Source organism: Tinamus guttatus, unplaced genomic scaffold, assembly GCF_059628265.1.
Source record: "Tinamus guttatus ecotype Peru unplaced genomic scaffold, ASM5962826v1 Tinamus_guttatus_pri_ptg000459l, whole genome shotgun sequence".
Taxonomy (NCBI): Eukaryota; Metazoa; Chordata; class Aves; order Tinamiformes; family Tinamidae; genus Tinamus; species Tinamus guttatus.
In genome coordinates, this window is record NW_028288993.1 from 5,575,442 (window position 1) to 5,592,711 (window position 17,270).

Genomic DNA, 17,270 nt, shown 5'->3' on the forward strand with positions numbered 1-17,270 from the left:
GTGTTTTCAACCTTCACAACAAGTTATTCATGAGAGAAATAAAACGCTAGGTATTAAATAAGCTTTATGTAGACTAATTGAATTTTTACTCATATCTACCTCAGAAATTGAAGAGTTTATTCACCTCATTTAATTTGAAACTCCAGATTTAGGACTACATAAATATATAAATTAAAATGGCGATGTTAGAGGATAATTCAGAAAACCTTAGTCAGAAGTCTGCATCTCTCCACTGACTCTTTAGAGATGTGGTCTTGTAAATGAAATGCTTGAGGTGCCATAGGTAGGGGGATTTGAATAACCTCCATATGATTGTAGGTGTATATATGGGCCACAAGTTCATTTGATGGAATATCTGAAATTTGTAAAAGCCTGACAGTTAAACACCAAGTTTTCCTGTCCGTCTAATGAAGTGGCAGCAGGACTGCTTGTTTGGTTGCTGCTTTGTCACATTAAGTCGCCTCTCAACTTCGTTCTTTTTATATAATGACATAGCGGACCTGCTTTTTTCTTATTTTTCCAATATTCTGATTTAGAACGGTTTTTAAATACAGGCAACAAAACAGCCAGGAGAATTGGTTGGCTTAATGCGAGGTGTTGGGGCAGCTTCTCACTCGTTATCAGCTTTTGCTTATTCCCTAAATGTGTGTTTCCAGATAGGGTGACGCAGGACCGCGGTTGTACAGTCCATGGTTGTGGTGAAGTTCCTCTAGCCCTGCTTTAGTCTCTCCCTAGAATGGTGTTGCTTTAGTCTTCATTTGCTCGTCTTGATGAAAATCTAGTATGGACAATCTGGGATTTCTGATAATCCCAAGCCACCACTTGGATCTTCACTGTTGGAACTGAGGAAGAAAAATGTTTGGTAGAGGTAAATGCAAAAGCTTCTCCTGTTCCTCATCCAAAGGCTTTCAATGTTTTCACCCTTTAGAAATGTTTATGTAGTGTGTGTTCATACATGGACTAAAACACACTTAAATATTAAAAACACTCTTTGAATGTCCAGAAGCGGTTGCACATTTTTCTTTTAAGTTTGGTGCCTTTTTTCTGTGAACTCTTGAGATTGATCTCTGTGAATGAAATGTATTTAACTTTTCTGTCTATATAGTATTGATTTGTAACGTTATGCATGGCTGAAAAAGGTGACAGACGTCAAGTGCACAAGTGGAAAATCTTAACTTAAATCCTGCAAGCCCTAAGAAATAATAATCAAAAATATTTTAAAACATAAGCTTAAAGCTTGTAACTAGAGCTTTGCTGTGCTTTATTACTTACGCAGAACTGTTTGTCAAATAAAATAATGATTAAGCTATAAGAATTGTGTGTAAAGTATCCATTTTTCTGTGCTCAGCACTGTTTACATTCAAATCTGAATAGTGATGTAAAAGTGAATCAGATCTGGTTATTCTTATGGACTCAAGTGGCATTTTAGTTACAGGAATCAAAGCAAAGTGATAAATTGCATGTGAAATTAGCACATTATCTCTAAAATTAGTACGTGGCTTATGTATAACACTTGCAATAACAATCCATAAAAGCTTGATAACGTGTTTGAATCAGGTTTGTAATCTTGTTTCTACATGTTTTAGAATTTAACTTCTGTTCCTATAGTTCACATGAGAGGGCTTTTGCCTGTAGGGTTTTCTTGGAGTAGAGAACATTCCAAGGGGGAATTGCACTATTTTTAGCAAAGTTAAACCTCTCCATGTTTACTACAAAATCTTTTTTTCTAGGAACGTATTTTGTTCCTGAGCAAGAAACATCAACAGAAATGTAACTGCAGGACAACAGCACATAATCGCTGCCTTCCCAAGGGACGCTGATATTTTCAGAGAAGTCTGTTGCTTAAAGTAGCTCGAGGATTATAGAAGGATTTTGGAAGGATTTACCTCTGTAGTATATTTGTAGGTGGCTTTTAAACATGGGAATCCAGAAGAGTTATGGGTCTGAGCATGGGTGCTGGATTAGAAAGGCAAGAATGGGTTATAGGGGGCACAAGAAATAGGGTTTGAATGCTCCCAAGACTCGGGATTTTTGCAGTCTTGTGGAAAAAAGGTTTTTTTTTGTTTTATTTTGTTTTGTTTTGACCGAGGTAGGTCAATTAGTGGAGAATGTCTTCCAAATGTTTTAATCATCTCAGAAAAATACTGCCAGTTACTGATAGAAAATAGGAGTGGGGGGAAGAGTGCAGGTCCCAGTGGGAGAGGAGGAACGGGTTTCCCGGCGGCACCGATGGGACACCGGCTGCTGCCCCCTGCCCTCCTCCCCCACAAGTTTTTCCGTGCTTATCTGCGTGTGTTCAGAATCATTTGGAAACTCACTCTTCTATGCTTTATGCTTTCTTAAATGTAGAATTAGCGTTGCACTTTTTAAAGGTTGCTTGGCATTTGTATATCTTGCAGCTTGTTGGAGCTTCTAGAATCTTCTGAACCTAATGACCCTCAGACGCACAGAAATGTTGTGGGTTAAACTTCACTCTCACCAGCCATTGGGTTTGGGCATGTGTATGTTTCAGCCTGCGTTTGTAGGAGAAAAATAAGGAAATGAAACCATCCTACTGTGATAAAACCTGCTGAGCTTCCAGGTGGATGTAACTGAATCATGGCCAGGTGAAAATCTGACTTGGTCCTATGCATACACTTCAATTTACACAGAAGGATCATGTAGTGAAGAGCAGGCAGTTGCTTTTGTGAAGGTTCACTGTTAATAAGTCTATGAACTTCCAGAGTGTTAGAAGCTTAACATGTGAGATGCTTTTAATAATGTGTCCAAACGTTATCGTTTCATTAAACCTCTGCTGCTTAGGAAGTACTGGGTATGCACAGGAGCAGCAGGGCATGTTGCCTTCTTGTTCCCTGCTTGTGATTGTATTTTTTCCCCTCCACAAAGTACAGTGCATGAAACTGGCAGAACCATCCTTGTGTTGACACTAGTGTTCCCATGGCACTGGTGAAGTTAATCTAAAAATGAGCATGGAGTTGAGTGGGAAGAACTTTTCCAGACGGATGAGTTTACTGTGTGAATTCCCCTATTGCCAGCAATCCAATTTTAAATCATCTTTATGCAGATACCTTTTTCTAGTAGTTCCCCCATTTTTGTGTGCCTTCTTGTCCTCTTAGCCTGTATTTTTCTAGGCTAAACAACGTTCTTATCTCTCCTAATCATCTTAGAAACTGTTTTCTGAGCCTGTTCCAGTGACAGACTGATAAATCTGTTAACACTAAAGCTATATTAACGCTTTAATACCAGTGCTCATCTTCCCCTCTAATAGTGTTCTCTCCTTCCCATGCTGTATTTATTGTCTGCTCCTGCAAAATAAGGTTTGAAAAAGATAGGATGAAGAGAGAACGCTGCAGGAAAAATGTGACTATGGGGGTCCCTGTGCGAAATAGTGATACAAGTAAGCTAAGCATGATGGAAAAGTAGCAGTGCCCGTAAGGTAGAAACTTAAGTGATTTCTGTACTAAATCATATGCAGCTTTGACAAGTTAATTGCATTAGTGCATGTATATATACACATTTAATGCCATACTAAAATTTGAAGCCGAAGTGCTGGTTCCTAGTTCCTAGCTCCATGCTAGGCACAGGCACCAAACTTTTGGCACAGGCTCTTTGGAAACATGTGGCGTTGATTGGGCCTATTTCTCTGTGATGTAATATAATGTAACATATCATTCTGGCGTTTTTCTGCTTGGAGAAAGAAGCTGCTTTTTTTTTTTTTCCTCCTCTGACGGGTGCACAGATTCTCAGATACACTTGCTGGTCATTTTAGTTTGTACAGCCATAGAGTCCTTTTTGCGTGATGGGGAAGCGTCTGTGGAGCACGTACTGTGCTTCCGTGTATGAGAACTTCCATTTGAGTTAACCTCAAGCCAATGGCTCGTGCTAGAACAGGAGTAAAATCCCAGTTCTGAGCTTAATTTTGCCCCCTCAGTTGGTAACCATGGGACTCGCCGTGCATTCGCCTATGGTGTCGGGCCGTATAGGTGAGTGGGATCCCTTCAGTAGAGGAAGGTGCTGTTTGACATACCATTAATGTCAACTTTAATGATGTTTGCTTGGTCTTTTTTCTTCTTTTTTTTCTATTTGAAGGAATTTATTCTTTATAGAGTAGTTGTTTTGCATTTACTTTTTAAAAGCAAAGTCTGTTCCTGTTTGATATGCAGCATTAGACATCTGGTTTTGCGGGTGTCAACTCACCAGTTCTGTGCAAGGAGATGGATTGAGATGGGGTCCGTCTGGTGGCAGAAACTCCTGTAGTAGGTTTTACTTGGAGCTTTTGATCCTAACTGGAATGTTTAGGGTTTTGTTCTCAACTCTCTGCTTTTCACTTGTATCAAAAAGTAGAAGGGGGTGTTATTTTTAGTTGATATTTTAGCTTCAGTGAAGGAATTAAAATTCTCTTAAATTTCCTGGGCGCAGCTGCCCATAGTTACTTGACCTACTTAAAGCTCAATTTTTTCCCCGCTAGCACTTTTTATGTTTATTACCAGGAATGATTACAATACTTTCTGCTTATTTTCAAGTGCCTCTTGATCGTCTTGGAGAATAAATTAATTGTTTTTCAGTTTTGTGGGTTGTCACTACCCACACTTTAACTTGATATCAAAGCAGTGCCCTAAACCTACCACGGAGTTGAGAAGCTTTTGTTGCTTTGGAGAAGAGCAAGAGTAGAGCTGGAGTCTTGCTATCGCCTACTTCTCTAAATTTGGAAAAACTTAAAGAATGAGTAGTCAACAGTTTTGAAGTAATGAAAACTAAAGCTGCTCTGGTATGAGCATATTGTGGGGGTCTGGTTTTCCAAATTTATTTATTTTTTCTTCACCTTTAGTGAAAATACATTTATTATTTTTCACATAAGCCAGTTTTACAGGACCTGTTATTTTCAAAGGTTGAAAAATAGCTTGCAGAATCGATATGAGAGGGACATGAAATCTTTACTCACCACTCTTTTCCTGGCCCATATTGGGTAACAATGAAAATCTGGCAAATATTTAAATTCCTAACAACGAAAACAGCTTGTTTTGTCCGGTCAGACAACTTTTAGCCTCAATTTAGGGTCATCTGAGATGCTGATGGCTGCACCCACATTGAGATTTTTTTTTAACTAGTTAGCAGAAGTACCACAGTACAAATCATTCTTTTCAAAGCTGAGAATGGTTAAATAAATGAGTTGCCAACATTTTCAGTGCAGCAGCATCTAAACCTGCATGGATCAGCTCTCCCCATGGGTCTGCTCCGGTGTCGCGGTCGCTGTTACGCTAGGGCTGTCTCCTTAGCTCGCCGAGGGCAGCGCTTTGTTCACAAGCTTGCATAGAAAAGACCCGTCTTCCTCCTTCAAGCTGTAAATGGATTTTTATTGTAGGCTGAAAGTAGGGAGCATCCTCGTGTTAGAGGAGATTGTAGTCCTTGCTAATGAGCCCTTCTGTCAAGTAGGAAAAGACTCACAGCCATAAAAGCCTGCACTGGAGCCTCTGTTGAGGACTACTGGAGGCTTTTAGCCTCTCTGTGTTACTCGAATAAGTGCAATAAAATGCAAACGTAGCAGTAATCAGCAGCAGCCCTCCTCCCACCGCAGAGCTGATTCTCAAGTGCTTGAAAATTCTGCTTTGTAGTATGGCTGGGGTATAAAATGGTGTCGCTACATCCTGAGAAGGTCTTTGCTGTAAAAGCTGTAGAAAACTTCCCTGGCCAGGGATAATGTGTAATGCTCCCAGAGTATCCTCCTTGAAAATACAACGTCATCTGGGTCACCGTGAGGCTCTCTAGCATGAAACCGTAGGCAGTTGCACAGTAGTGCTCTGTTGACTTCAATTACAGTAACCGCACCCAGCATTTGCGTGTTTTTGTTTTTTTTTTCCTTCTGATGCAAAAGGGTTATTTTTGGAATATTCATACAGCTCTAAGTGGTAATTTCGATAGTCCAGCTGTTTCAGCAAAGCTTTGGGGTGGGCTAAATAATGACCTGACCTTTGTGGAGTTCACTGCTCTGGTGGAATCTTAAAATTTACATGAAGCCACATTGCTTGTGGCTGGGCTGAGACGGGGCTGCACGTAGCTGCTCCCCCTTTCCTCTTCCAGTCCTCCTTTCGGTTATTTGTGGTTTATCTTTAATATTTATTTGATATTTGGTTCTTTTTGGTTATTTAAAGTCTTCCAGATGAGGAAAGTTGTCTTTGTAATTTTTGCTATTCTAAACTGTTCTTGTAGTTAAATTGCAACTGTCATGTTTTGTCAGATATATGTGTATTTATATCTGCAACTTGTTCTGACCATTGCTATTCTTATTCTTCCCTAAAAGCACTGTATTTATATTTTGTTTTGGCCATTCATATGATGCTAGAGCAAAGCTTGAATCTTTCCCTGCAGTGCCCAGCAGTTTTGTGTCAATAGGTACAACCAGGAAGACAATTACAGGTGATGCATTTTTTTCATTTATTCAGTGTTTAACGAATTATCCTTAATTCTTTTTCTGATTCTTTTGAAGCACTTAAAGAAGATACTTGATAGCTTAGCCCTTGCAGATGCACTGGATTTCTTTTTGTACCTCACTGAATGTCCTTATTAGTGATGCTTGAGCTTATCTGACAATTGTGTTAATGCATGTCCCATCCTTTGGTGTTTTATTTTGTGATAGGACCGTGCAACTCTAACAAAGCTATTGGGAAAGCTGGGGATTATGAGTGTGCGGTGCTCAGAAGGGCTCATGTGGCCAAATAACTTCAGTTTTGAGGAACAGGGGTGATACAACTGCACACTGCAATAGTGTAATTTAGTAGGGAAAACAAATCTGGAAAGATTGAAGTCAGTTAATACAGAAATTATTACAAAACAGAAAATATGACAAAATAGCCTGCAGAAACTATAGTACCTGTTGTGCAAATTAGCTTAATTAAATCAGTGCTAACTTAGCGTAGGCAAGGGGAGACAGCAAGTTGAAGTTTGTTTAATTTAGCTGGAGTGAAGTTGAAGGTCATGGTATCACAGGGTGCTTCAGCAGCCCTCACTGGGCTCCTGCTGGAAGCTTCGTTCCTGCTCTGTGCAGGCCACGCGCTGCCTCCGTTTTCCTTCTGCGCTGACCTGTGGGAAGACTTCACCAAAAAACGACAGTTTGTCAGGGCAGCTTTGCTGCTTTGCCCCAGTAACCTTCCCACCTCTTTCATCTTTTCCTTTCCTGTGAATAAACTAAGCTTTGTCAGCAGCAGCCACACCTGGTGAAATGGCAAATGTTTGAGCGAGATATTTTGTAGCCCTATGTATAGGCAGAGGCCTGTAGGTCTCTCCTGCTCCTGACCCTTGGTACTCAAACCAACATAGAGAAATCATATCTGAAGTTGGGTTTCTCTAGATTAAACTGTCAAGAATGGGCGAAACTAATTACTTTTAAAGGTCAAGGTATAGACAACCCAAACCAAACAACCAACCCTTCTCAATAAAACAACAAACCTGAAAATATGACTTTATTTTTGTGTGTATATAAGAGGTGAATATTAGATGTCCAGGCTCCTATTCAGTCTATAAATTTAGAGTGTGGAATAAAGGCTGTATTTTCTCTTGCAGTAATACAAAGCACATTCAACATGTTTTTTGAATGTTAATTTCTGGGTGCATCTTTCTCAAGCAGATTCATGTGTCCAGGACAATTTATTCAAAGATGCAGTTTTTGTGTATTAACTATCAATTGTACATTTTTCTCCCCAATATCGTGTTAACTCCAGCATGGCCCCACTAGACTGGAGGAGCAATCCAGCAGTTGCCGGGATTCCTGTGCCCTTGGAAGAGGGGGCTGTTGCCCTGTGTCCTTTGGAAGAGGCGCTGCTTTTACTGAGCAAGAGATTCCTTCGCTTTGGGCCCTGCTTGGGAGGGCTCCTAGTGAATGTGCAGTCTGGCAACCCTCCAGCTGTTGTAATTCTTAAATGTTGTAAAACATGGAATTCTCTGTTCTGTTGGCAAACAGTGTGGTGAGCCAGAAGGGTGGTTTGGATAATGGCTTTAACAGCAAATGGTTTTTGCCTCGTTGTCTCTCCTGATGTGTTGGTGAACGTGTCCTTTGGGCCCTTCTCAGCAGGAGCTTGCTGGAGTGTTGGCTCTCGGCAGTTTAACGGGGAGCTTGGCAGTTATTTGGGGGGAGAGTTTTAGGAAAACCATTGTCTGAAAAGGGATAGAAGAGGGAATGAGGTTCTTAAAATGGATATATCAATTATTTCTGGTTTAGTTTAATTTTTGATATCTAATAATATGGAAATATTGTTATTTTCCTATTTATTTTTATTTATTTCCTGTTATTTTCCTATGATAACTTGGAAGAGCATGCCTGAATCCAAACCTTGATGTATTCTCTGTGTGTGTGTGTGTGTGTGCGCGCGCAACTTAAGGCTTCTTTTTCCTTAGATGACCCATGCTTCCATAAACTACTCAGAGTTAGCAGATCTTATCTGCAGATGACAATTAGGTGAAACTATTCCTGAATGTAAATGAATCCATAGGAATTTGCTTGTTTTTCCTATGAATCACAGTAAAGAATAGATTAGTGTTGAGGTATGTTTACAGTTTCCGTGCCATGACTTCATGCTTCATTTTTACACTCCATTTTCATGTTAAAGGTACAGCTTTGGCTTGGCAGCAAGCCTAATGGCAGCTCTTATATATATATCTTGCACACCTAAAGTATTTGAGAGAGAGGCTTTTTAGGTTTACCCTTGACCTGGAATCCAGTTAAGGAAAAAATTACTATTAGCTTTACTTATGAAATGAGTCCATTCCCCCAGCAAAATGAATATCTGCACAATTAACTGTGATTGATCTTGGTGTACGTGGTGGTGCCCTTCTTGCGTGCCCTGGCGCTACCCTCCAGAGTCCTTGAGCTTCATTTGCTCTTCTTAATAAACGACGTTGAAGCAACAGCTCAAGATTGCCTTGCACCGAAACATGAACAGTGAATTACCCTGGACAATAAATTGCCTGATCCATGTGTTCACTCACCCTTCTTTAAGGAATAAAATAGTTAATAGGATGTTTGAAAGATGTCAAGCAGACAAGTATATTCAAGAAAACATTATCCTAGTTAAGGACGTACTCTTCTGTATGGCCCAAAGGGTGCATAGGGACAGTGATGGTGATGTGAAGGTGAGCATTGCTTTCCATACACAGCCCAACAGCCTAGGGGGTGGGTGGAAGTGAAATTGCAAAATATTCTTCTTCTCCTTGTCTGGGATTCACCAACGAGAATTTCTTGACTTTCGGTTCACATTTTCTCTATTACAATAGCAATGTCTGATGTAATGAGCGCATTAAATAGCTTGTGAAATATATGAAGCCCTTGGAGGGAAGGGGAGGGGAGAAGCTTTTCCATAACTGACAACAAATTTCCAGTAAAAGCTTTTTTGTTTTGTCCTGTTTTTTCCCCCTTTTCCTTTTGGATCTCTTTGAAATAAGTGGCTGCTGAGATAGGGGCACAAGCTGAATGCTTGCATTTATTAACTTCTAGAAATGGATGGTGAGTAATAGGGCAAGAAAAGAGCTGCTTCGTCGTAGCCTTCTCAGTGCTGTGCAAACAGGAGGTTGCCATAGAAGAGAATGGAAATTGTGAAAGTGGGTTATGTGTCTGGGAAGGTAGCATGGGTTAATGTCTGTTATAGTCATGGGACAGCAGACATTAAAAATAATTGGGATATTTTAAGCGTGAGATGAAGAGTGTCCTATTGATTGAATGAGGAGTCACAGCTTTTCATGTGGCTGACAGCATTTGAGGTTGTGTGGTTGCTCCTTGAGCAGCCCCGTCTTTCCAAAACTGAAATATGCAGATGGATCCAAGCGTGGATCCTGTTTATCCCAGTGGGGAGTGGAGCAGGATAGTCCCTGCCGGTTTGAAAGGACTTTGTGAATATGGAAAATGTATGGGCTGAAACTGCAATTGGATGTCAAGAAAAGTCCTGCAGTTTTCACTGGTGACTGTTTTAAACAGCTGTGGAAGTGTAAATGTTCACTGGAGCTGGTTGAGTTATTATTTAGTCTTAATGTGGGGAAAGACACTGAATTAAATGATTTGCTGATGTTCCTATCAGTGCTGTTTTCTGTAATTCCATGATAGATGTCTGCAGGTTACAGACCTGGTGCCTTTAAGCAAAATAAAAAGCCTGTCTACTGTATTCTAGTGCATCCTTACACCAGCCTGTGTAGTGTGTTTACCTTCCTTTAATAGTTTTTTTTTTCTCTTAATATTGAAAGCCTTTGAATGCTTGTGTCCCTGATGAACACAATGAAATGCAGACTTCTCTGTCCACGTGAACTTCAGCGAAGTCAGTTCATTTCCTGCATCGTTCAGGCTGATGCGACTTGTTTGCTGCTGTGTTGTCTGCATTCTGCTACGTGTAGGGTAAATGCAGCAGTTTGTCTTGGGCTTGTAACAGATTTAGTACAAGGAGGAGCCACGTCTAGGGTGATCACTGGGCCTTCCTGTGGGAATTGGGCACTGAGAGCCTCTCCTCTGCACAGCGTTTGTTATGATTTCTCTGGCACCTGGAAGTGAGGGAAGTGGCTTTTGCTCCTGGAGCATTGAGGGATCAGGTTTATTACATCTACGTTTAGCAGACTATGCAAACAAAAGGGGTTTCTTTTAGTTACACCAAATTTTCCCAACCTTTTAAGACAAAAGGTTTTAGGGGGCGGGGGAGAGGGATGCATAAGCCACTGCAGCCAGCAAAAGGAGAAGGCCCTTCCCTTGTGCCTTGCTTTCCTGCCATTGGAAACCACACGGACCAGGAATCTGATCCACATGGAAAAGCTTCCCCTGCTTTCACAGTTACTTTTCAATCAGACACATTCCCTGATCTAGCTTTCCATGTGGCTTCACAAATGCTTGTGCTGCCAGGGAGTGAAGGAAGAGAAATTGCCAGCTGTTTGGTGGAAGGTGAGGAAGTCATGGCCGTGGCCACCTCAAACCATGGCTTGAGAGGAGGACGTTGCGCAGAGGGCCGCGTTCGGTGTGTGATCATGTCGATTCCCCGCTCTACTGCCTCCTCTGGGTCCTTGTAGGGCAAAATGGAGTGCAAAAAAAAAAAAAAAAGGTGTATTTACTGGGGAGTTTTCCTGAGCAGAAATATAAAAGAAATAATAAAAGCAGAGGATTTAATTATTTATGGACTATAAGAAGGGCAGGGGTAAAATGTCTTTTATATAAGAAATTGCTGAACAGCCGAGGGCTCGAAGGTGCATGAGGTGAATGTTCCCAGAGAAGGAAGGTGAGCTTGACCATATGGCAGCTGCCCTAGGGAGGGAGCTTGTGGGTAGCCCTGATTTAACGCTGCTACTGTTGTCCTTGCAGCTTTTATTATCCAGTATGCATCTTTCCTAGCTGAGAATGAAGAGGGTCTCTATTCCCTCGGGAACAGAGCCATTATTCGTTCTTTTTCCCCCAGAACAGGCAGAGCATTGCGTGGGTCGCCTGCCGTGGCCGGGCATCCCCAGGGTTGCTCTGTGGGGGAAGTCCGCGGGGCCGCCCGTGCCAGGCTGGAGTGCTCCCCGCCGGGATTGGCCTGGGCACAATTCCCTCCCTGTGGAGCCGTGCAGGCAGCGGGACACACAACAGTGCCCGCTGTGTCCCTGCCTCGGCTGCCCTCAGCGCTCTCACCGCTGGCCGGGAAACTGCCCCAAAGAAACGCCCGATGGCCAAGGATTTATTAAAATCGATCGTGGCCGTGGAAGGCTGCAGGTCCTGAATGTGAACCCTGGGTCTAGGGAAGGATTTGGGGCCCTTATCTCCCTGTCGTTAGTTGACTGAGAAAAGTAAACCATCTGTGCATTAGGATTTATTAAGTGCTGGAGTTCAGCAGTTAATTCTGGTCATTAGTTACTCGACTGAGTCAGCAAGAATCTTTCTGATAGCCTGATTAAATAAAGTCCAAAGCAACTTCCTTCCATGGGTGTTGAATGTGAGGTGTGGTAGTGTAAGATTCCTAAATAATGTGCTGCGCTGGGATGGCTAGTGCTGGCCTTGTGTCCGAGTAGGGCTTCGCACGCAGACTGGAATTTAAAAATGGCTTGGTGGTTATTCTTGTCATACGGCACACGGACGAACCACAGCACTAAAATGAATCCTTCAGAAGACAGCAGTTGTCAGGCTAATCTGATCCAGTATTAATTTTCAGAATAAGAATGAAGCAGAAACATCTTTTCTTTGTGGGTGGTCATGTAGGCAGTGCTGAGAATTGCTCTGATCCACCATTGGATCCACCTGAACCACCAAAGAATTATTTTTGGAGTTTGCTTGTGGCAACTTGTGTTGGAGACTTTGGACGGGATCTGGGCCCATCTGAGCTGCTTGCTGGACTCCCACCCCGCAGGCACCTCCTCACGCCAGGACCCTGGTGCTGCCCTGCCTCGAGAGGGAAAATGTACGTACAACTCCTTGGCCCTTTTCCTGGCGTGTCAGCGGGCAGAAGTAGTTCCAGATCGTAATCCTGCTATCAGCGTGGAGCTTTTAGAATGTCCTGCTGAAAGATGTCGAGGCAGAGAAGTTAGGGAGTTCTGCTAGGTCTGCCGTGAATGCACAGTTAAAATGTTGCACTGTTTCTGTGCAGGCTGGAAGCACTTTACTTGTGGTTTCTCCCTTGCTTAGAGTTGGCAGAGAGCTGTCCTAGCCATCACTGCAGCATATCAGTGGATTTATGTTATTTTAGATTATTATTTAGAATAATTTTACTTATATTCAGTTTCTTCCATTCCTTCCAAGGGCCTTCAAATTTTAATACAAACCTTAATGCGTTATGCACAGGATTGATCCATTGTCCTTGTTTTATCTGCTTTATAAATCTCTCTAACGTTTACAACCTTACTTTGATAGTAAGTATTAATGTTTAGTAATTGCAGTGAAATGGCATTTTAATTATTAGAGCTTTCAAAGTTGCTGCTGATTGATGAATCCGTTATAAAATATTGTTCATCTCAAAAATATTTGTGGATTCACGACTATATAATTTTACGAGCATCAGTTAATGAAGTTTAATGCCTAACTCTGGGGATGCTTAAGCCCATTTGAGATTCCCTTCAGCCGTCTTGTCTTTCCTCGTAAAACTGGAGCTCCAGAAGATTCTTTTAATAGACAAATTCCATTATTTATTCTCCAATCCAAACAGGATGCGAAGTTTCCTTTTCCTTTTAGCTCAAGGTTGGATCCCTTTAGCTTTCCTTTAGCTCAAGGGCTGCTCCCTGAACGGAGCTCTTAATGGGACCTCAAGCCAGGACGCTGACCTGGAGGCCATTTCTTCCTTCTTCCCTCTCTGCTTATTTGTAATCAGTGGCTACAATAATACTCAGTGAACTAACTGTTTAGCATCTCAGAGCAGTTATATGTGCTCATTTTAAGTGTCCGCTTGTGTCTTGGACGTATTTGCAGTTTGGTGTATTGATCTTCATGGATTATTTTAAGAGCTGTTGGGTGCAACCTTGGAAGTGAAGGTCAGACATGACTGAAATTAAAAAATACCCAGCTTCAGAGCATCTTTCTGTGGCAGCCGCCTTCATGGGCAGAGAACACACTGGCTTTTCATTTGGGCTAATATTGAAATTCATGGTAATTAATGAAAATAAATAGTTTCTCATTCCTTAAAAGCTTATTCCATGAGCATCTAATTTCATAAGGAAGATGAAATTAGATGTTTTTTGGTAATGTTAAACGTTAGATTCCTACATTGGGAAATCCATATTTGTGTTTATATATTAAAAATGTGTTTATTTTAAAGTGTCTGCCTAGTGTTATGGTAATTGCCTATAAATGGCTTTTAAATTGGGAAAGGGATGAGTGGTTCTTTAGCTGTCTGGTATCTTTAATTCACATTTGCTCAGTGGTCGGTATTTTGGAATTACTGCACAATTCATTTATCTTGGTTCCATATTTTTCCTGAAGCCAGGCTTTTTGGTGGCTGTTCAGCTATCTTTTGTAGGCTAAAACTGATGCGCTTCACCCTTCTCCTTGGCGTTTGGCTTGGAGCTGCAGGAATTTGTGCCACGTCGGCTTCGGTCCCTGGCTACATCTCGGCCCAGACCCCTTGGCAGCCCTTCGTGTGGCTTATTCCAGTTTGTCAGAGTTTTTTTGTTACTGGGAGTCCCAAAACTGGGCATGACGTTCCAGTTCCAGCTCCAGGTGTGCCAGGAAGAGGGAGCAATTGTTTAGGTGGGGACTCCCGAGTGTCCTCAGCTTCTGCTGCTGCAGGTCTTGTGGTCTTGAATATAAAAGGTTAATTTATAAGCTGCAGATGTAGCTTTCCGAGATGGCATGAGATTTTTAGAAGTTGCTGCTGTAAAGTAATTCTCTGTTGGTATTGTGATAAGAAAAAGAATTAGAAAATGACACTGGGGAAGTGAATACTCATAATAACACAAGTCTCTTTCTTTTCCCAATTCTAGGGCATATTCCCTTGTGGATTCTAGTCAAGTGTCTACTTTCCTGATTTCTATCCTGCTCATAGTCTATGGCAGTTTCAGGTAAGAATTTTCTTTAAGCTTTTGTATAATTTTGCTTTTTTAAAGAAAAATATCTCAGTAAGGGACTGAATATAGTTTATGCCTTTTGTTTCATTGTATCGTTGTCCAGTTAGTGGCTAATGCAAATGAAATACTTCTTGGTTCTAGAGGGAAATGGAAACAGAAGAAAAAGTAGCTAGCTGGGTTTTGTGAAAGACATAATTGTATGATTAATAAAGTTACAAGGATATGCAAGATAACTTCAAAGTTAGTCCTTGAAGGCAGTTTTTTAAAAATGTACTTTGGAGGGTATGAAAATTGTTGAGAAAGAGGTGAACTTAATGTTTACAATGACCGTATTTTATATGTAATATTTCTGTGTTGTCTGTGTCTTCCTTGTTTATTTGCAGCTAACTCTTGTAAAATAGAGATATCCAAGTATTTGTGGTCTTTACTGCAATATGAAGAAGAGCATAATAGAGAAGGGGGAAATAGAAAAGGTCAAAAATAGTTTTTACACAAAATTGTAGAATGGTGGTAACAAAAGGTTCTAAGATATAGCTTGTCTAAGATATAAGTTGTTTAAGGAATTCAAATGCAGTGGTAAGTTCCAAGTGATAATTCATCTGGAGATTCCTAAAGTAGTAAAATAAAAACTTCTGACAAAATAGGTGGAATAGCAACTTTCTGGGAAGAGTCAAATCACTGGTGAATATACTCGTTCATAAATGAAAGCACTGATGTCTTCATCTAGATCTAATGCTTTGTCTCATGCTGCATTAAACTATTAAACTGCAACGGAGCCCTGGGGTAAATCGAGGCCGAATTATTTCTGGGAATTGCACTCTCCCAATTGTTGTTCCTTTAGAAAATTAATGAAGTGCTTATAATTGGTAGTTTTTATTTTATATAGCAGTCTGTTGGAACATGCGTGTTTAACATGGTCTTAAAAGCAGGTTAGTAGTTCTATATAAATTTTTCATGTTGAATAGCGTTGGAAAGAAGCTAGATTGACTCATTCCTTAAGTTCGGTTGTTAAGATTTGTCACCATTTTGTAAACTTAAGGAATCTTGCTCAAGTTCCTGTTTTCTTTAGCAGCTATCAATAGTAAGTCAGTAAGCTTACTAACGCTTCAAGTATATATCTTGATACCTTTAGTGACAGCTATGATAGTAAATCAGCAGTTGCAAGGTTGACAAAGGACATGAGATGTGACCCTCAGGACCTTTAGAACCAGGATCATGATTCAGTGAAGATAATGCAATATTCCAACCTCAAAACAAGGTGTTGGTTATGTGGAGCTAATCTTTGGAAAGAGAAAACACACTCTATCACTGCTTGCTAAGTTTATTAGCCTTGTTTAGGAAGGTGCTCTGTGTTGCTTGTCGGCGTGGGTGGAAGCTAGCGAGTCATTGCACGGGTGTGTGCAGAAACCCTGTCACTTGGCTGGCTTGTGGCTCCTACCTGGGTCAGGGTTAGGTGAGTTGCTGGAGTTTTAGTTGATAATATACTAAAAATACCATGTTTTCTAGTATGGATTTGTTTTACTGTAGCAAAAATAGCCTCTATTCTCATCGCTTCCTTAGATGGATAGAGGGGCTTGGTTTTGTGCCTAGTAGCATCCTGACTCATTGTCAGTTGGTGTTCTTCTGTTGAATTACATAGGGTTTCTGCTTTTCAAGGAGTATTCTTATTGTTTGCTACATTTGTAGTTTCAGACCACACATTCTTAAGATGTCATGGTTTAGTTGTAAAGGAGCACGAGGTTTCTTTTCATCCTGCATGAATGAAGTACATTTTTTTTTTTTGAATGATCTAACATTTAGTTCTGTTCTTACTAAGAAACAATTCCTGAACAATATCTTATATATACTGGCAATTAAAATCTCGGGAGGAAGAAAACATCCTGGGATGTGAGTCTCAGTCTTTCATCTTTAAGAGCAATGTGGATGAACAAGCTTATCTTGGAAGGGGTTATGAGTCAATTCACATGTAGGAAATCCGAAAGGAATAAAGTGGAGCTCTGAGAACACGATCCCTTCAAACGCCTGCTTTGTGAGCTGATGCTCTGTGCCTTTGGATTTTTGTAGTTGCTGAAAGCAATCACAGGAAAACTATCCTTTATGATTAAATAATATTGTGTATATACCTAATATATTGTTATTCAGACATTTTAACGTGCACTTTTTAAAAAATGTGTATCTTCATCTAGTAGTGTTGCAATTAACTACTGCAGTAGACTGTCTGTTAAGAATGAGAGAATTGAATGTGTAACTAATGTGAAGAGATGCTTTAAACATTATTTAGATATGTTTTACTGGATGTGCATTTATAAACAAGTTCTAAATCGGATTGTGTAAATAGTAAAATGGTAAAAAAAAATAGATAAAAGCTGCACCCATTAGACTATTAAAACCACTTCTTTTTCATGTCTGTATTCTGATGCTTTTCATTTTAGTAAGTTAAACTCTTGGATTTTTCTCATTTCATATTTGCAGGTCTATATATGAGTTGCTAACATATTTTTTAACACAAAAGTAAAGCTCTGCCTAGTTTTAGGATACATAATTCTAGCTTGTTAGAAGTGATTCTTGTACTGCTTCATAATTGCTTGTTAGCAATTTGGGATAACTTATACCTGAAAGAAAAGGTATCAAATGTAAGGATTCAATGTCAGGATCAGGATAGATAGCTTTCAGATTTACTTGCCTTTGGAACAGAATAACAGTTTCGGTGGAGGGATTTAGTCAGCATCCAGTGCTGTAGCGTGGGTTTTTAATCTACAAAGATACTTTTGGGTTTGACCTCGTAG

At 40.5% G+C, this 17,270-nt stretch overlaps 1 protein-coding gene across 1 annotated transcript in view; it reads left to right on the forward strand.

The window, feature by feature from the left end:
• The window catches only part of SPPL3 (signal peptide peptidase like 3), a 53,626-nt gene that overhangs the window by 14,275 nt on the left and 22,081 nt on the right, over window positions 1–17,270 (forward strand). Inside the window, exon 2 of the mRNA XM_088532413.1 lies at window positions 14,401–14,478. Within this exon, the coding sequence (XP_088388539.1) occupies window positions 14,401–14,478 (78 nt within the window). The remainder of the gene's footprint in view (window positions 1–14,400; window positions 14,479–17,270) is intronic.